This window comes from Nesoenas mayeri (assembly GCF_963082525.1).
Source record: "Nesoenas mayeri genome assembly, chromosome: 8".
NCBI lineage: Eukaryota > Metazoa > Chordata > Aves > Columbiformes > Columbidae > Nesoenas > Nesoenas mayeri.
Window position 1 is genome coordinate 19523234 of NC_137554.1, and position 20480 is coordinate 19543713.

General features: G+C 48.7%; 1 protein-coding gene across 3 annotated transcripts in view; it reads right to left on the reverse strand.

Annotated features, from left to right (window-relative positions):
* Positions 1–8051: 8051 nt before the first annotated feature.
* The window catches only part of MTA1 (metastasis associated 1), an 82469-nt gene continuing 70040 nt past the window's right edge, over positions 8052–20480 (reverse strand). For 2 of the 3 annotated variants that reach the window (XM_080348428.1, XM_080348427.1), the window contains exons 18-20: positions 16493–16524; positions 13511–13662; positions 8052–9734 (exon numbers count right to left, since the gene is read on the reverse strand). In XM_080348428.1, the coding sequence (XP_080204554.1) occupies positions 9596–9734; positions 13511–13662; positions 16493–16524 (323 nt within the window). In that variant the 3' untranslated portion in view covers positions 8052–9595. The remainder of the gene's footprint in view (positions 9735–13510; positions 13663–16492; positions 16525–20480) is intronic. The other variant, XM_080348429.1, reaches the window with a different exon arrangement.

The following is a 20480-nucleotide window of genomic DNA, read 5'->3' on the forward strand; positions in this document are numbered from 1 at the left end:
TTCTTAGACACATTTTTTCCAGATGGGGTAACCGAGAAACCCAGATTAAGTAGCCAGGACGACAGGCCTGATACGGGAGACCTTGGCGGGGGGACGAGGGCGAGAGGCCCTGGGGGAGCAGAGATAGTGATGACGGCAGGCAGGCAAGGGGAGGGAGGAAGGCACATCTCCCAGACACCTTGCTAGCATGGCATGGCACACATGGCACGGCACAGCACAGTGTCACAGAGCAGCGCTGCCCATCACAGGCACACCATGGCCCCAGGGCACAAGTGTAGGGTGCTGGTCCAGGGGCCAGCCCTAGCAGAGGGGCTTGGACACCTCCCATCCTGCTGTGGGGGGAGCAGCCCCAGCACCCGCAGCCCTTCCCTGCCATCACCCACTCCAGCTGCACAGAGCCCAGCAGCCCTCTGGCTTCCAGCGCCATTTTGCTCCGTTGCCATGGAAACGCTCATGTCAAAAATCCCTCCGGCTGCTGCTGCCGCAGTGAAGGGATGCTGAGGGAGCCATGAAGCAATGCTCAGGCAGGAATGCCGGCGTCACTCCCTCTCACACATGCCCTGCAGTGGGGTGCAGACCCCCTGCCCCAGGGGAAGACCCTCTGTTCCCTGACGGCCAAATCCTGCACCACAGGGTGGCCGCGGGCAGCAGGTGCACTGAAGGGGGAATTGAGAGGAAGTGAGGGGGGCAGCAGGACCCTTGGCTGGGGTGCTCAGGGGGCTGCACCCCTGCCCTGCCAGCTCAGGCCAGGTGCTGGTAAACAGGAACTCTGCTGCTCTGGAGAGCAGAGCCGCTGCATTATTCATCAGCCGGCAGCCTGGCTCTCCTCCGCCGCCATTGTCAGCTCATTCCTCCTGTCTCTGCCAGCAGCTGGTGCGGCTGCCAAGCGCCCGCCTGGCCCCAGGCGCAGAGACCGTCCTGGGGAGGGAACCCAGGGCTCCGGCATGGGATGGGGTGTCCCCAGCCCACGAGTGCATGGGGCTGGACAGGACAGGGATGGTTGACAGCAGGTTCCTCCATCAGCCGTGCACCCCGCTGGGTCGGAAGGACCCAGGCGTCCCCGTCACTCTGCGCCCAGCTGCTGTCACAACAATGTGGGGCTTTGTGGCCTGCAGGGTCCCTGTGCGGGGGCAGGTGGTGGCGGTGCCACCAGGTCCCCCAGGACAGAGCCACCACACCCAAACCCCAGCCGACAGCCACCCCCAGCATCAGCAGCCGCCAGAGCAGGCAGAAACTGGGTATCTGTGGAGCTATTGATTTCTGGGAGGCCAGCTGCCCCTGCCCATACAGCCCCACAGGTGCTCATGTGGGTCCTGCTGCATTAGCCGGTGTGGCTGCTGCCCCAGAGCACCCCACGGCCACAGGCAGGTGCCAGCACAGCACCAGCAGCATCATCCCCTCATCCGCAGCAGTTCCTCTCCTGCACTGCGAGGGACATCCCTAAACAGGTCTGCTGCCTAAATCCTCTGGATCTATAGGAAATCTCAGCAGGTGTCTCAGCCCTAGGGGCTGGGGAGGCAGGGGGAGGAGGAGGAGGAGGAGGAGGAAGGCTGCACCCACCGGCCAGCATGTGTGGGGCAGCCACGGGTGAAACCCCAGGCACAGCCATGCTGCAGAACCAGCACCCAGCCAAGCTCTCACCCGTCAAGGGCTTTTCACGCGTAGAGGCTGAGAGGAATTAAGACAAATCACCTAAAGGTGTGAATCCCTGCCTGCAAATGCGCTAAATCCCAAGCGGATATGCTTGTTCAGGAGCAAAGTGGCTTTAACTGGTCATGTCTTAATCTGCCCTGGCTTAGGCTTGGCATGCTCCCGCACAGAGGGCAGGGCTGCCCAGGGCAATGGGGACAGCGTGGTGGGTGACTTGGGTGGCACTGGCTGCACAAGCGGGGATGGCACAGCTTCTCTGGGGGGCATGCAGGATGAACGCAGTGGCACAGTGACAGTGAGGGTATTCTCCCTGACCCTGCTGTGCTGTGCCCCCAAACAGCCACATTAATGCCCAGGCTGGGGACACATCTGCCACCACACTGAAGCCAGGAGGAGCAGGCTGGTACTGGCACTGCCAGACTTCCCTCCACAGAGTGTCTGGCAGCCCAGCATCCCCATCCTGATAAAGTGAGGACCATGCGATCAGGACTTGGTAACTCAGCCCTGTCCCACAGGGGTGCCGCACGGAGCAGAGCGGGAGCCGTGTCCCCGCAGCATCCCCCTTCCCAGGTGGGACTGAGACCAAAGCAAGATAACAAGGGAGATGTTTTGCTGACTGTGCTGGGCCAGCCCTGGCCATGGAGCAGGGATCATCTCCATCAGGAACTTTCGAAAGGCATGAGGCTGTTTGGGACCTCATTCTACGGCAGGTCAAGCAGAGAGCTTTCCAGGGAGATTAAGGGCAAGTAAGGAATAAGTAAAGAATAACTTTCCCCAAGCTGCTTCTCCTTTGGCTCACCTCTCCCCCTTCCCATCCTGACTCTCCTCGGCTCTTTCTTCTTCCTTCTGACGCAAATACCACGAAAACTCACGCGCCCAAATGAAGCCGCTGAGATGGGAAGCTGTGGCTGGAAAGCCTTCTCTCTGCTTGCCTCTGCTTCTACATCTCACATTTTCTGGCACCTGGGATCAGTTGGATTTGTTACAGGGCAAGAAGAGGGGAAAATATCCAACACAAAAGGTTAAGGAAAAAAATCTCACTGCTGGCTGGGAACACCCAGAGGACAGTCGGCTGTGTGTGGCCCACAGACCCTTAGCTGGTGCATCGTGTCTGCCCATGCACCGACCCCTCCATCCCGTGTCAGGGTCTATCCAGGGCGACACGCTGTTTTTTCCCGTCAGTCCTACCCTAAAGCTCTCGTGTCCCCTGACACAGCCTGTGGCCAGGTGCTCACAGTGACAAATGGCAGCACAGCCAGCTGCTGCCACGGGCCCTGGCGATCGATGGCTGCCGACCACCATCTGCCCTAGCTGTGCCCATGCTTTCCCTTGGTCCTCACTGGTTCACAGGAGCTTCATGGCAAAATTCGTTGGGCTCTCATCCGTGGCCTGGGAGCAATTCCCAGCTGGTGCTCAGGGGTGTGACAGAGAAGCTTTTCACGAAACTAGGCAAAACTTGTTTGTTTTTTTCTGCAAGGCCCTCCTGGATGCCTGGTACCTGCCAGCCCAGACCCACCTTCCCATGTCCCTGCAGCCCCCCAAGACCAGGCTCTGCAGGAAGGTGAACAGGGCAGCACCCTGCCTGCATCAGCGGAACCTGCTCCCCAACACAAGGAGCCCCAGGCTCCACACGGAGGGGACACAGCCCACACATGCCAAGCACCCGGCTTCACTGCCAAAGGTGACCACGGGATAAGCACACAGCTCAGAAAGGGGAGCCTAGGGGCTTAGGAAGGATTAGCAAGAGACGGGAAGATGGAGGACCGGAGCACTAGCGTGCCGAGGGGCTGGCAGGAGCTGGGTCTTGTCAGGCAGCACATGCCACCGGCCAGGGCTCTGCACGTCACCGCCTGGCCCTGGCGCCCACTATCTGGAGTTCCAACTATCCACTTGTCGCTTCTCTCCTTTAAAAGGCATCTGAGCACTCGCTGTTATCAGGCAGGGCAGATAGCACTGTCACGCCTGCGATAAACAGGTTTACGGACATCCCACTTGTCCTTGCAAGCAGCAATGGATTGTCCCCAATGTCCCTGCGACCTCTTCCCAAGGGCCTGTGGCTGCCAGTCCGCCCAGGGCCTGTGAGTATCCCAGCAGGCTGTGCACGGACCTGAGGATGCAGATGCTTGGTGTGGAGCACGTGAACCTCCACCAAGCACGCGTGCTGCCTCCATGAGGTGCCTGAAGAGCAGTGGTCTAGCAAAAAAAATGGCAGCAAACCAGCTGGACAGACACGAGCACCCTCTTAAACCCACGGTGACGGGGCTGCAGCCAGGTGCAGAGGTGGTTGGTGCTGGCAGCTCTCTCCCTGCTTTTCTGGGATAAAGAAAGGGTGGCCCGAAGGACGGGCTGCACCCAGAGCTGGGCTTTGGTGGCAAAGTTCAGCTCCTGGCTGTTTGAGGCACCACAGGGAGGTTTGTCACTGAGCTCTCCACATCCCATGGCCCCTCTCAGACACCCTGTGGCCATACAGAAGTCCAGCTGGCCATGGTGCAACACAGTTTTGGCTGCTGGCATCGTGGCAAGACAAGCGCACACAGCAGCTGCCTGGTTTTCATTGTCTGTGCTCCATGTGCGCACCTCTAGGACTTAGCTCTCGGTGAGCTTCTGGGGCAGGGATGGGGCTGGACACACAAAACCCAGCGCCTTGTGCATGCTGTGACATTCCCATGGCACCACCTGCTCCTTCAGCAGCAGAAGGGGAAAGACCCACCTGTTAGACCCCGGTCCCCACTGGACATTATGGGTATCTTCCTGGGATGCAGGGAAACAAGTGTGCGAAGACACTAAGCCCGGCTCCATGTCCCCATGCTCCCCTCTTGTGTGTCCTGTTCCGGGGCAGCCAAACCGAGGTAGCGGGAACTGCTCAGATGGAAATCTCCAAACAAACGTGACCCGGCTGAAACCCTCCAGCGAGGACCTGTAAATCTGCTGGCTGTGACGCTGCCAGCATCCCGCGGAGCACGGGATCCAGGTGGAGAGTCCTCGTGCAGGCGGGAGGGGAGGAAGCTGTCCACAGAAAGATGCGGAATTTATATTACTCATGCTCGCTCCAGGAATGCAGTGAATGAACTCATAAAGCCCAAGGCAGGAATCAAGTGTGCTCTGGCTCTGACCTTGCCTGACTTTCTTCCAGACTGGAGAGGAGATGGGAGCAAGCCCCTGGCCCCACAGCCCATCTGAATTTACCGTGTGCCTTTTCTTGCAATGGCTTTCCCCTCCTGAGAGCCTACACAGATGAAATATTGTCATCTGAGGCCAAGTCTTTCACCAGGTTTCGAAGCTGCTCAAGCAGGGCAAAACCCTTCTGTTCAGCCCCCAGGAAAGGGGAGAGCAGTGGGGACACAGGAGACACAGGGGACCACCGGCCTCCTCCCTTGGGGAGGGCACTAAAGACCACACATGCTCAAGACATGTTCATATCTTGAAGATGGGGATCACAGCAGATCCCATCACCATTGGCTCTTGTAGGCTCCTCTAGAAACGTAGTGAGTAAAAGGCACATTTACAGGGCAAAAGAAACTCCAAACCAAACAAACAACACAAACCCAAACCAAAATGAAATCATAAAAACCCCAAACAAAACCAACAAATAAATGGAGCTGTAGCAAGCCGGCTAGAGTGGACTGTCATGCCTTGGCCTGACTTCCTGCAGCCATCTCTCATTTCTCCCCCTTAACCCTGCTGCCAATGCTTATTTCAAGCTAAAGGTGCTTTTAAGCCTGTGCTGCCGTGATGGATCAAGAAAACCAGAAGAGATGGAGGGTCCAGTTTCTGTAACTGTTATCAAAATTCTTCCTCCTCCTGCCAGTCAAAATCTGCCAGAAGATTTTATTCCTGATCTTCTCTTGAATCGCCCAGGCTTGCACACCTCCCATGGCACTATTCAGCCCTGTGCCATCATTTGGGCAGGTTATCTGCCCCCTCCCCTCCTCCGCTGTACCTCCTGCCCCGGTGGTGGAAATCGGCTCCACCATGACGCAAACTGACCATCTGAAAAAGACTCACAGGCTTCCCAAGGTCTGGCTTGTGTAACGCTCGCACCGAGAGCCAGAGCCCGCAGCAGACCTGGCACGGGCTCCAAATTTCCATTTCAAAGGAAATTTCAGCGTGTATTTTGGTTCACAGTTCTACAGTAGCATCCTAGTTACAGCCCACCTCCCACAGCAGAAATGCGAGTTTCGTAATTATCGGGTTTGGTCATGCTTTGCTTTTTTCCCCATTATTTCAACAGTCGTGCTGCAGACAGTGTGCTGCCATCACATTACAGCACCAGAGATCACAGGGAGCTGCTACTGACAAGCCAGTAAAATGCAAAATGCAAAGGAAAGAAACAAAACAAAACAACAACAAATTTCCAAGTTAATTAAAAAAAAACCAAAACTGTAACAAAAATATGTTGACTAAAGTATTGTAGGAATGTTTTGATTTTTGTTTTATTTTTAGAAGACTTTCCTGACCAGCTCCCTGCTACTTTTGAGCCAGTAAAAGTAGAAGCTGGAGGCCAGCACGTCCCATCCATGTGAGCTCAAAGCTCAGCCTTCTCCCGTGTCTGCTCCCACGTCTGCAAAGAAAAGCAAGGGAAGGAGGAGGGTGCCAGGGACACACGGCTAAGGGAAAAATACCCAAATGCATGTGGCAAAACTTACTCCGGACTGGAGATGGGTGAGGTAGCAATCCCTGCTCGGTGCAGGCGGGCGCTTCCAAACACCAGGCTCTGCGCTGCAGAGCTAACACGCCCCAGTGCCAGCCCAGCGTCTCCCATCAGAATTTGTCCCCTACAATCTCCAGGGCTCTTTAGGAGGTGAAAGGGACATTGAAAACAGGACACTGCCCCAGCTGTATGAACCTTTTGTTTTTTTAATTTTTAGAATGCTCTAGAGCCAGAGAGTGAATAATCAAAGGCAATTCCTGCAGCAACAGCACATCAGCATATGAACGCGGTTATGGAAGGCAGGTTGGTACAGGAGAGGCTTAGTGACAGCAGCTGACTTAAGAGTGACAGCTCAGGTATGTCAGTGGTGGGACCTACCATTCACTCTGCACTTCCCAAGAGGCTGCATTTTCCTTTGGTTGCTAAAGGTTTCTTCCAACCTCTCCTCCCAAGCTGGTATGAACATAAACCAGTGAACCACAAAGGAGTGAGTCTGCTACCGCACACCGAAAGACGGCATCCGTGTGAAAGGACACGCGAGGGATCCTTCAAAGTCAGGGCAGCACAGGATTTTCCCTCTCCTTGCCTGGACGCACTCCCAGAGCAATCTTTGGAGCTGCTCCAAGAAAGCTTTTAAGTGGCTGGAAACTGCGGGGCTGGCACCCCCAGGTGGTTACTGAGCTCCTGGTGCAGCCTGAACAGTTTCTGAGTCTCAGCAAGAGCTGGATGGAGCGCATTGTCCTCAGTGTGCAGGGACTTCAGAGCTGCTCCAGAGCCCAGGCAGAGCTCGTCCCTCTGCTACAGCTGAGGCAGCAGCTCCAAATCCCGCTGCAGAGGGGCTGAGGCCAATTTGGACACAATTTTTTTCCACGTGATCTCTTCAGATTTCATTTTGCAACAGGAAGGAATCCCTAGGAGACCTTCCCTGTGTTACAAAACCTTCCTGCAGTCAGCAATATTTCTTATGCACATGGGGATTAGTCCCACAGGTTGATGGAGGGGAGGAGCAGTAAAACTGCCAGTTGTCTTTGGTGCAGTCCTGCACCGCTGCACACAGCCTGGAGGGTTTCTGTGTAGTGAACCTGGTGCCCTTCCTATGCAGCATGTCCTTCAGGAATGGCTGTCCCCCCGGCCTTTAAGTTATGGGTAAGGAAAGGTGACCAGCAGTGCAGGATACACTTACAACACCTGCTAAATTGCACAGCTACTCACAGCACAGAGTAAATCTTACCACTTCTGAGCAGCAAACAAGACCAAACATTGAGCCTGCCTTGCTTATCCCAGTAAGGAGTGAACACACAAGTGCAGAAGTACTGAAATGTCAGAAGGTTCGGCCACTCACCCCCAGGGATTTCATTCTGCCACATGCCAGAGTCATGTCCCTGTGCAGCAAGACGCAGGAGCCACCACGGACAAAAGGCTCATTCAGAGCTCTGGCGCTGCATCTGCTGCTGCAGTTAAAAGGAGGAGGAGGAGGGAGGGAGAGAGTCACAGCCTGAAGTGCTGGAAGTGTCCAAACCGTGTATGAGGGGAATCAAACTGTGAATGACTCCTGCCCTGCACAACGTAAGGGCACAGGCAGCAGAGGGACGTGCCACAGTTATGCAAACACTTGGTAGCAGAACACGCTCTGGGGTGCGAGGGCAGGAGCGCCGTGGGGTACGTGCCAGCTTGATGGCTTCCCCGGCGCGGTGCAGCTATTGCAGAAGAGACAAAAAGCAGATGTTTCACAAAAGCTCACTTTCCAGGTTTATTAAGTAAAGTTAACTGAATTGTTTTCATTTTGTGGGGATTCCTTTCCGTCTAACCCGGGTGGGGGTTAGCAGAGTTGCACAGAATCATGGTTGGACTGTGATAACCCAAATACAACTTTGGCTCATCTCACCGCTGACACATATGGAATGACTTGGGGGTTATTACATGCTGTGTCTGCTTGAGGCAGGTACATGTACAGATCAGCACAAGTTGCAAATGATAGTTTACATCCTTTCAAAACAGAGCAGGGCATTCAGCAAATGCACTGCAATGAGAAGACATATGAAAAAGAAATTATACAGACTTGCAAATACATAAGAAGTTCAAGAGATGCAAGAAACCTCAAACACAAGAAATGTCAAGGGGGGAAAAAAACACTTAATTTCAGACACAATGTGTTTGAATGAAAACCCAGCTGTAATTTAAATTCCCTTCAAAATGGGAAACATACAGTAACGCAATTAAAGAGAAACAAGGTCTCGTCCTGGGAGAGGTGTGTCCAAAAACACTGATGCTCAAACAGGTTCAGAGTTCTAAGCAAAATGTCCCTGGGCATTGGTGTACTTGACTCTTGGAGCCAGAGCAAAGCAATTCATTACACTTGCTGGACTGCTGGGCCTACTGCTGGGTCTCGGTAGCACAACAGCATGTAGGATTCCAGATGTCAGAGAGAAGGCAGCACGGACACTGCTGGTTACTGGGAGAAACGCCACGGGCCAGATCTCCCTGGTATTGACTAGAGTAAGGACACCTAATCCTGGCAGCCTGGCCTCCACTGCACACAACGTTAGTGTAATGTTCTGCAAGGTTCTTCAGTTCTTAGCTCACTCCTTTCTCAGCCTGAGTTGTTTCTGTCTTGTGCATGAGCACAACCGGCCATGTGAAATGATCCAAAAATCATAAGGGACAGGACCAAAGAAAACTGGCTGAACCTGGGGCTGGCTTTCAGCTCCTGTCTCCAAATATCAGTTAAAGGTTGGAAATTTATCTACAAAAGGAATAATATAAATGAAATAAAAAATGGCACCGTCCACAAAATTAAAAAAAAAAAAAAAGAAAAATCTTACAACACAGCCTCGTAAAAACGGCTTCGCAACAAGAGCTTAATCACAAAATGAAGGGTTCTAGCTCTTCATACACTGGAAGAGGAAACAAAGCTAAAAAGTACTAGTCCACATTCTCTTAATAAGTTAAACTTACTTTCCCTCCCCCTGTCTACAAAAGGGGTAGAAGCAAAGGGGAAAAGAGGCTACCAAAAACTTAAAAAAAAACAAAAACAAAAACAAAGAAAAAAAAAGAAAAAAAAGAAAGGAGAGAGAAGGAGAGAGAGCACGCGCAAGAGAGAGAGCAGTCTGTGGTCAGAGGCTCAGAGCAGGGCTGAGTTCCTTTTAAGGGTCTAAAAGATGCAAAACGGTTCCTCAAAAGTTCCCTCTCTTCAACAGTTAGTTCAATGCTGTAGCCATAGAAACTCAAGTATATATTGGAGGAGAGATTCTTTCAGACAGATCCACCGTCACCCAGAGAGCTGCTTGGCGTGTGTTAATCCTCGATGATTATGGGTTCATCGTTCATGGGCTGGCGGAGCTGCACTGCCTGGACGGGCCGGAGGATAATAGGCTTGTAAGGGCGTCTGGCGGCTCGCTTGGCTTCAGAGGAGGAAAGCAGCTTGCGGATTTTCCTGCAGACAGGGGGGAAGAAAGGAACCGGTTACAGAGCCCAGACGCTCAGGCATTGGAGGTTTCTCCGTTTCCCCACGTGAAAGCAGGCCTGCACACACAGAGGCTGCTCACTAATGGGATGGGCTGACACTGTTTATTTTGGCAATGTCTTCCCCAAGGAACTTTTTGTTTTCTAATTTACAAACCCAACAATGAAGAGGAAATTGCATTTTCTGTTCCAGAATCCTTCTCCTGCAGAGCAGAAGGCATTCTGGCCCAGTCTCGTAGGACCTGGGTTTACTGCTGTAAATGTAACACATAAAACAGTTTTGACAGCCAGTTTCCACATCGCTAATTTATTTTGATGCACGTGGACACATCGGTTGGACATGCTACAGGCAGTTTTGTGGGAGTTTACAAAGCCAAGTTACAACCAAACCTCTTCTGGCAGCGTTGGCCACTTCCCCCTGCTAATCCATCTCTGTCAGAGCTCCTCGCCGTTCCCAGCCCCGCGCAGGGGCACGCAGCTGCTTCTCCAAAAGAAACCCCTCAGAGCGGCGCTTGCTCCCCTGCTCTCGCCGGGGAGCTCCACGATGGCCACTAACCAGTGAATCAGTCCTGGAGCTTCCCCCCACCACTGGGAACGCTAACGGGGTGCCTCCCCCTCTTAATTCTCCCACACTGCATGTGCCCAAACTCAAAAATGGGTAATATTCACATCTTGCATTTGTTACGAGTCCTGCCTTAACCATTTCTCTTACTGCGAGAGACATGACACTGTGCTAGAGGAAGGGCAGCCAAATGGCTGTACAGTCCACAACTCAACAGGCTGACTCTAAAAGATAATTTTTACATTTTTGGTTAGTCAACATTGTTCATTGTTGGGGCCCAATTTTTCATTTTAAAAAGTAAAGGGGGAAAAAAAAAAGAAGCGGGACGAGAAAAGAGACATTAATAGAAGAAACTGTTCAAAGTAGGCCCTCCTCCCCTCTAAAATTTACCTTTCCACCACCAGCACTGACAAAGACCAATCAACAACTTCAGCTGAAGATTTTGAATCAGCTCTGGTAAGATTGTGTCATCTCGGGTTTTTTTTCCCCACTGAGCACAACAAGCCTGGTGCATAGAGCTCACAGAGACACGTCTTTTGTTCTCTTAGTGTCCCCATTTCTACAGTCTTCTAAAGCTGAAGGGGCTCAGTGGGCAGAGGAGAGACCATGGTAGAAAAGTGGTGGTGGGGAGAAAAATAAAATCTCGATGTGATGATTTTTCCAAGGCTCACTTAGCTGAAGTTGAGCTTCTTACAATACCCACGTGTGCTCCATTAGACACGCTGCCAGCAGAAACGCGCCTTGAAGCAGTTCTAGATTCTGATCAGGTCACTCACTGCCTGCGCCTGCATAAATTATAAATGCCAAGTTCCTTACTGTGAGGCTTGAATTCAAAAACTTACTCCTTTCAATCGACAAACTTTTCAAGCTGTTCCCTCCAAGCTATCCAGTTTTCTAGGACCATTCTCAACAGTGCAATACAAAAAGGGGGAGGAGGGGGAGTGTAAAACTTCAGGCAAACCTACTTTCTGTGACTGAAAACACAGCCTGACCCTCAGCTGGAGGATGATATGCAGATACCGCCGCTAGATTGATTGCCATGGAGCCAACACAAAGCTCAAATTGTTTCAGAGCTCACAAACAAGCCTTACATTCTTGACACTGGAACGCAGCAGATGGTTCAGGGAAAAGTTAGAGGTGAAATGCCCGACAGAAAACCCGTGCCGCTTACAATGCTACATCGCTCAGGCTTCCCCGCTTGTCAGCAGGCTGCCAAACTTCGCCTTTCAGCACTCATCAGCCAGCTAAGCAGCAAGGCTGGCAGACAAAGAAGCCCGTTCTTTTTTTTCTTTTTTTAATGGAAGAGATAAGGTCTTACCAAGCTGATGTCTATCTCTGTGCTATGATTTCTGTGTTAGAGCTGTGCTGGTTGCTGTGGGACTGATCTCGCCTGCCTGGGTCAGTGGTTCCGTACGAGCGGACGATTCTGTGTCCTTACAGTAAGCTGTTCTCACGACCAGCGTGGCACTTGATGAATATTCTCACTGTTCCACACAGATCAGAGGGCAGGATCTTGTGGCAGCACTGAGACATGACTACCACGGACCTGTAGTATTTCTTGTGGGTCGGATGATAAAGACGCCAAGAAGTGTTTTGCAGATGCAGGGTTACGAAGTAAGCCTGAGTATCTAAGGACTGAATTAGTGACTGTATATATATATACCCTGCATGCACAATGGCACATGAATTTGCCAGAGCTGCTCATCTGTAACAGGATCTCAGTACATCTTTACCAGAGCAAGATGGCAACAGGAATAAGGAAACTGCTTCCCTTGAAAATTAAATTCTTCTCTCACTTTAGTTTCAATTATAAAAGGGATGCCACTGCTTACTTTCACAGCAACTTGCAGGAACAGAAAAGGAGAAGGGAAAGATGAGGTAAAGATGTGAGCTGGTGTGAAATGCACAGTTGCATTAAACGTGTCCATAGGAATAAGTCTGACAAGGAAATTAATTTCACGTTTCTTCTATGTTCTAACGGGGGAGTTTCCTGCACTGAAATCTGATGATCCAATAGATCAACAGTAAGTAATTCAAACATCATCAGTCTCAATTTGTCTGTGCACTTCTTGATGAGCAAATGAATACTCAAGAGTGGCACCAAATTTAGTAGCACCACAAGGGACAAAGTACTCAAAACTCCTGGCCTCCTTTGGTCACTCAAGGGCTCACATGTCCATCTCGACTGGGTACTGGGGGGAAAGGTGAGTGCTTCTCTGCCTGCTGGCACAGCCCGAAGCCAGGGAGCACCTCTGCTCGCTCAGAGGGCTGAAGAGCAGGGCTGCGGCTCTGCCCTGACCTTCCTCGAGGTTACCCAGGAGAGAGGCATCGAGCTGTTGGAGGAAACCACACAAGCAGATGTCTCTACCTTCCTGACTGCACCTAGGAGCCGTCCTCCCTAGGAGTAACACAGTACTGGGAACACCAAACAAAAGCTTTGCTTTAGGGATCAGGCAACACAGCTCCCATTGCTCTGTCTGCAGCCTGTAAACAGAGTTTCAAGTGAAAGTCATGCAAGGAAAGTTTCTTTTACTACTTTTGTCCTGTGGGCAGACTAACAAGAAGGACTAGCAGAAGCAGTACCACTGAAGGAGGAAGATGGACACTGCAGGGCTAAATCTCACCGCTACTGGTGGCAAATATAAACAGTAAAGAAATGAGGCAACTCAGCCCCTGGAAACCCTGTGTGTCCCTTACAGGTTTCAGTACCCAGACACAGGAGGAGACGTTCTGAAAGGTAACACAAGAGACTTGAGGGCAGGAGGGCATACAGAGGTCTACGTACAGGAGGTCTGTTCCTCAGCATCAGCCCCGCACCAAGAGGCCTCCACCCTATCCCTGAGACTCTGCAGTGGGACCTCCAAAGGCACTTATGGGTCTGAACCAGGGGGACCCCCCACCTCAGCCTTCCTCCCCTTATTGCCCATTTCTGCCAGGAACTGCTCTGGAAGAAGAATCTGCTTTCTCTGGAATGCAAATACATGATCAGGCACATCAGACATGATTAGGTATGTCACAGCTTTTACCCACTTTATCGCCAGCAGTGGTGCCTGTATACAGTCTGTAGCAACAGATCTGCTGAAGAGATCCTTGTCTAACCACAAAATCAGCGCTGCAGCACCCAATAAGGAACACAAACCAAAAAAACCTCCCCTTAAATCCTCTGAAAAGACCAAGATTCCTACCTGGTTTCTTCAGTGGCCATGTAAAAAACATCGTCTGGTGCATCAATCCAGTTCATCCTCCTCCTTTTCACTGGAGGCATGGATCCACCACGAATTAATCGGACTTTTGTTGGGTATGATTTCCCATTGAGCAGCAAGTTTCGGCTTGGTCCCTAACGTGATATATAAAAAAATACAATTATGGACTGCAACAAACCTGTGGTAGCATGTGATAAGCACTCAAAGGAAGAGAGAATTGAAGTTTTCATATCAGTTGTTCAGTTTCTGGTAAATATATCCCCTCTTGCTCATGACTGAACACAGAATTCACATAGAAGCAATTGTCCACAAGCAGTAGAAGTCAGGCACCTTTCAAAATGCAATAGGACAGCAATACTCCAGCGACAGAACAGATAACAAATGGAAGGCATTAACAATAATCTGGTGCTTGTGTCTGAAAGATGACATCAAGTTTGAAAGACTGAGCAGAAGACTTAGATTTCAGTTACTACCATAAATCTAGAGCAATTCTATTGATTTCAGGGAAGGAAATGTAGCTACACAGCAAATCACATATAAAAATCAGAATTTACAGTTATTCTGTGGTACCAAACTTAACCATATTCTTTTTCTTCTAAGAAGGTTAATATTTAATGATATATTAAATACGTTATTGACAACAAAAGTAGAACTACAAAGCTTAGCAGCTTTCATCATAAAATCCTTTTAGCATTTAACACCACAGATTTCCCATATACAACATATTTGCTTTGCAAATCAACACAGGTCTAATTTTCCAGACCCACGGTAGCCCCCTTCCACTCAGCTGCAAGAACATGAGCTGTTATTATTAAGAGAGGTGCAGATGCAAGGGAGCAAAGGATTAAGCTTCTCAAATGCAGCTGTCCTTGATCATATGGAGTCCAGTTCTGCTGCCCCTCTTCCTGCTGATCAGCACACTGAGAAATCCCACTGGAATCAGTAACACTGGACAAGTCAGGAAAGATGCACAATAAGGGCGCAGAAAATTTAATACGAATAAATTAAAGCTGGTCAGAAAACACTCCAGTAGAAATTTAATTCTGGTATTTCAGAGGCCATCCTCCGAGGTCAGACCGTTTCCCCACATGCACCCAGGGTTCCCCGCCAGCCCATGAAATGGGAAACAGAGCGGGTACGTGAGGGATGTCTGTCCTAGAAGATCTGCCTCTAAAAGAAAGGTACATGAGGTACTCAAGTCCTTTAGGTGTCAGGTTACGGCAACAGCTCAAACAAATTTTAACACTTTGACTTAGAAAGGGAAGACTTCAGTCCATTAGCCAAGAAAAAAGCCCAACAAAACCCTGCGTCTATCTCATTTTTACCTGAGGAGAAAACAAAAAATGATCGATGACTTCTTTTTATTTTTTTGACCAGCCTTAATCAACTGTGCTAGCAAGACCTGCTCTTGTAGAAAATTAGCTTTAGAACTAAGCAAACAAAATCCCACCTTTAAAAATCCTAATCTATTTAAAGCTGTTATATACAAGTTCAAAAACTATTTAATTTCTTAGTTTCCCAGCTCCATGTTACACAAGACAACTTTAACACCACAGCAGAACACTGAAATACTTCAAGAATTGCATTTATATTTGAGGTTTATTAAGGAAAAGGTTTCAAATAAAAGGCTTTTCCATTGTGTTAATTTTTTTTTGACCCCCTCTAGATTTCTCCAAGAAAATCCTTTCATTAGTTTTGTGAAGGGTATTTTCTCCACACACACGGGAGAAAAACTCTGGAGAAAGTTCTTGGAAATACCTAGAAGGGGCACCCCTGTGCTTTCAGGTTGCCTTTATCTACGTGCACAGAACAAGCTGTTTCAAACGGTACATCCTGGAATGTGGACCTCAGATTTTCAGTTCAGTAGCACACTTCATCAAGCAACCAGAAATCAAGGCAGTTCAGGTGTTTTACCCTAAAACACCTGAAAAAGTGTTAGGTCATGACAGATTTCTCCCAGTGCACTGAGCTGGTTTATTCAGTAGACACAAACAAGTAGCCAGTCTCCTCAGTGACAAGAAATGAAACTGAATTAACAGAGGAATACAATTTACCACTTCACATCAGATGCTCAGGTAACAAACAGACTAGCATGCTGAAGTTATAGCCTACCCTCATGACACTGCACACTATCCAAGAACATTATTAGATTTAAAAATGGTGGTGATCACCATTCAGTGACCATCAGTCATACCTGCTGCTGATTCACGCATTTCAGAGCGATTCTACTGACACTAACACTTCGTGGCAGTTCCCCAAGTGAGGTGAGCTCCACTTTATCAACACCAAAAGATCATTCTGGGGAAAATATGCTTGAAGTTCTCTCCCATAAGCCATGCATAAGGGGGAAAGCGATGCACAGCCTTTGCGCTGGCCCCTCCACACTTAAGTGAATTTCATGACAAAGCATTTTGCCAGAGACACATCAATCAGACTGGCTATTTGCTTCTGTCCTTTGATAAAACTCAGCATAAAGGATGAAAGGCTAGGAATCATCTGTACTCAAATAAACCATAAAAACAGGCATTCTCAGCAGACAACTTGCACACCAACTTCCTAAAAAAATTGTTAAAATAAATGTTTCCAAACAAAGCCTTCCATAAGTTAAGCCTTCCTCCTCCAGTGAAACACATTCCACCTAGAAACACATCCCAGAACTTTGCTATAAACAGCCACTCAGTTTCTGTATGAGCAGAAACAAAATGTTCCATTCAAAACAGAATTCATTTTTATATATGCATGTATAGATAGATATATTTGAGGTTTAAACTGTATTTATCCACTTCAATGTTTCACATGCCCCAAAATAATAATTTTTTAAAAACTTTTCAATTAATTGGGAAGCATGACCAGCTGCAAACAGCAAAGACGGAAGAGAACAGCTCGGGTTTAATGGGGTGTTCTATCTAGCACGGGTTAATAATTCTTCTTTTCCCTGTTTTGGTTAAATGAACATTCTCTTACCATTTGTCTGGTTTGTCCGTGGTTAGGCAGACCTAACAAACAGGAAAGAGAATAGAGCTGGTAAGACCATTGCTTTTCCAAGACAGAAAAAAAGTACAAAATCAAAACACACGCAGCTATGATTGCAACTGTGTTGTTTTGCTAAAATAAGAGTTGTCTACCAACCTAAATTCTCCCCTCCTTCACATGTAACTGAGGAAGGAGCTTCCTCAACAACACGGTTTGAAGAGCAGAGCCCCCAAGTTAAAAACATGTTCCACTTGCTCAGTCTTTTCTCAGATTACACACACATCTTTCTTCAAACTACCTCTAAAGGACATTTCCTCTTTCAGACATGAGGTTTTCCTCAAGTCTTGGGAAAAATCTGGCATTCTGTTAGAGTTTTGGAGGAATTACTGACATCGAGAAGGAGAAAGTGGAAGGTATTATACACTGTCAACACAGCAACAAATGAAGTCTTTCCTATCATACTTGGGTCCCCAGGGAACTCTTCGGCTCAGACGTTAGCTACAAGCTGTTAGCAAGCAGCTTGTATCAGCTGAACCTACCACAAGTAAATACTTGCACAGGCGCAGCTCCATCCATCACAGAGCACAGCGACTCCAGCTATCACACAAAGCCCTTCCCCAGAAACACAAACAGCATCATAAAGCACCGAGCACAATGGCTTGACTTCACTCACTATACTACCACGCTGCCACAGCATATGTACTGAACTGTACGTATATGTGAGCCTGCGGGACATACAAAAGTCTTGGGATAGAAGAGAATGATGTGTTGCTATAAGGCAGCAGGGTATGGCACGGAATGGACTGAGACACCTAATAAACCTTTCTGTTACCATCTTGTAGTTTTCTAAGACGCATGCTCCCAGGAAATACCATTTCATTAGCATCAGTGCACCAACCCATCTTTCTTGGCCCCTTCTGGCTGAGAACCAAGATGTCAGAACACCAAATCCAGCAGGTATGACAGCACAGGCATCAGGAAACGCTGTCGCTGGCTGCAGAGGTTATCAGTCTGAATTCTGCTTTCACATTCCTAGCAAGCTTCCCAGCTTGACTTTTGAAACTTCCCATTGCTACCGAGTTAGGCTGTGACGAAACAGGGAAGTTCTTTAGCAAACCCAGAAAAAATGAATTTTGACAGCTCAGGGTCTGCACCCAACACGATTCCTTGAGATTCTCCTTGGTAAAACCAAACACAATGTACTCCCAGCAAGCATGCCAGGGAACACATGGCACAGCAACGTATCGGGAGGGAGGAAGGCGGAACGGGGGACATTTTCTGAGCGTTAGGTATCATGACACCACATTCAAATCAACAGTTCGTATCAAGTATATTTTCCATTCTGGGTAGATGTATGCTGTTGGCTACTTCAAACATGAAGATACACTTTCAATTTTTGCAGGATTTTTGTGCCTAAGTATCCACAGAGACAAAGAAATAGTTGCCAGAGAGTTTCCCACCAAATCTGTAGAACAGATGTACCAGGCACCAAGCAAGAAGACCAGTAACAGCCTTTGGATGTTGACAAAGACGGTGCAGGCACCAGATAATCACTCCTTCTTACATGGGAGCAGCAACCGCCTCCAAAACACAGCTGTGAGCAGCCGCTGGAGCTGGATGGACAAAGAGCTCCACGGATGCTGGGAAACAGCACAGCCAGCAGGATGCAACCTGGGTCTGTTGGCTTCAGAGCTGAGCTCTAACACTTGTTGTTTTCTTCCCTGTTCCGTGGCAGAAAGATAACATTTTCTCCATTCACAGGAGCTTCCGAGAGATGTAAAACAACTGATGTTGGTCCCTGGATTGAAGTCATACATTTCCTTTTAACCACACTCCAGATCAGCTCTTTTCATGTAAAAAGAACATAGACGACGACAGAAAAGACCAGCCTACAGGAGCAGCTGATACGCAGCTGCTGCGATGGCTATTGCTGGGTGTACAGCCAGTAAACAGAGCTGTTCCCAAGCACCAGAATCAACCCAGAACATTCCACGGTGACGTGTTGAGACTGATACAAACTGAGCGAGGGCTGAGCAGAACTGGTACTTATTGTGAGTCCCAAGGTTTCAGAGCCCTCAAACAGCAAAGCAGCAGCACTAACAGGGACCTATCTCACCCCTGAGCTGAAGCTTCTATGACAAAGCTGCCCAAGACAATTTTTTGCTCCAGTAAAATAAGACACAAACCAGAGTTTCAATACAATTTATACTCTTGCTATCACAGTAATAAGGTATCCAATAGCACATAAATCTTAGCTACCTCTGAATTTTGCCTTCAGTCACACTCTGATAACTGGAATTCGAAAGAATAAATATAAAAACAGACACTAAAAGGACTAGCTTCAGCTTGTAATAAGAAGTCACACCAAAAACATGCACAGCTGAAGCGCTGCTATTAAAGGAGCGTCTTTTACCCGCAATGGTCACCACAGGGATGCAGAGAGATAGCGTAACATCTGTGACCCATTGCAGAACAGCTGTCAAGTCAACAGGATGCATTTGTACTGAAAACAATGGATTCTCACCCAAAAGTTTTTGCTGGCTTCTGTACTAGAGATGAGGTCTGTGAGACAGGAACCTCTAAGCACTAAACCCGTCCTTGGTCTCTGGGTGAGGAGTGGTACAGACAGGTGACTCCCCACATGAAACTCAGTCCTCCCCAAGGTGCTTGCTCCGTTTTGACAGATCAAGGTTTGAGAGATACTTCTCACACACAAGCATCCACAAGCAGGTTAAAAAAGGAGGGCAGAATATTAATATAAACCAGAAGCAAAATCCAACAGGGTTCTGGCAGCTCCTCTACAGGAGAAAAAGCCCTGTCTTTATTTTATGGAATGATGTCCAGAGAAGCCACAGGGTACAAAGTGTGAATGTTCCTTTTGACGATATCTAAGGTCCAACTGCTTGGATTCACATAGTTCCACACCAGAAACAACACTAAACTCCTTCAAATTAGGGGAAAGGGAAAAAAAAAAAAAAGAAGAAAAAAAGATTAATCTAAGCAGATCTTCCTCTCTTCTGCAGCCAAAGAAATGGAAATATATTCTGAAAACTCAAGATTCAGTGTTGCCTTTTTTTTTTCCACAGCACTGAAAAATTCCAAAGCCCTACAAAGTCTCCTCCCATTCAACTCCTCCTGCCAAAGTCACCTCTATACACCGAAATAAAGAGGAGGTCCCAGAGGATAACATGTAGACAAGGTAAACTGAAGGTGTATCTGCAGATAAGCGTGGATGTCCTGTGCCACAGATGATTCTGCATTGTTATTGAAATGGCAATAAAACACCTAATCACAGCACAGAGTCTGATACCCTCAAACATGCCCACAGCTTCGTGACAAAGACCTCAGAGCCGTTCCTCAAGCATAAGCACAATTACTGAGATTTTTGGCTCAAAACCAGACACAGCAGGTTACTGTGCCCTAATGATCCTTTCATTCTTCAAGTATCAAAGTTGCAGATGAATATATTTTCACCCTCTAAAAAAAGGCAGGTGGGGCATGACGATCACAAACGGCAAATTCAAGTCTGTTACTACTGTTACTTTGCAGTTTTGTCCTTTGGGGATGGGAGAACCATCTCTCAGTCATCTAACCTGCTTCTTTTCCAACAATCTCGTATCATTTGAATCTAACGCTTTTGGATTTGTTACATTTAAATTGAGAGGATACCCAAACCTCACTTCCCAATGGGAAGGAAACCTGCAGGTCTGGTGCCAGGGCAGCCCCAGAGCAGACATACCAGCTCTTTGCTGATCCAGCCCTGTTCCCCACGAGAGGTCCTCAGCACCTGAATGGCAGCACCCAGAAATCACTCCCACTGCACAAACTCAGCCTGCTTTTTTACCAACACCACACAACTGCCATTTCAAGAAGCAAGAGAGCCCAAACCCTCAGCAAGCGCACCCAGCTCCGATGGGAGTGCAGGGGTATTTGCATTAAGGTTCTACAGCAAGCACCAAGGAGCTGCACAACGAGCACC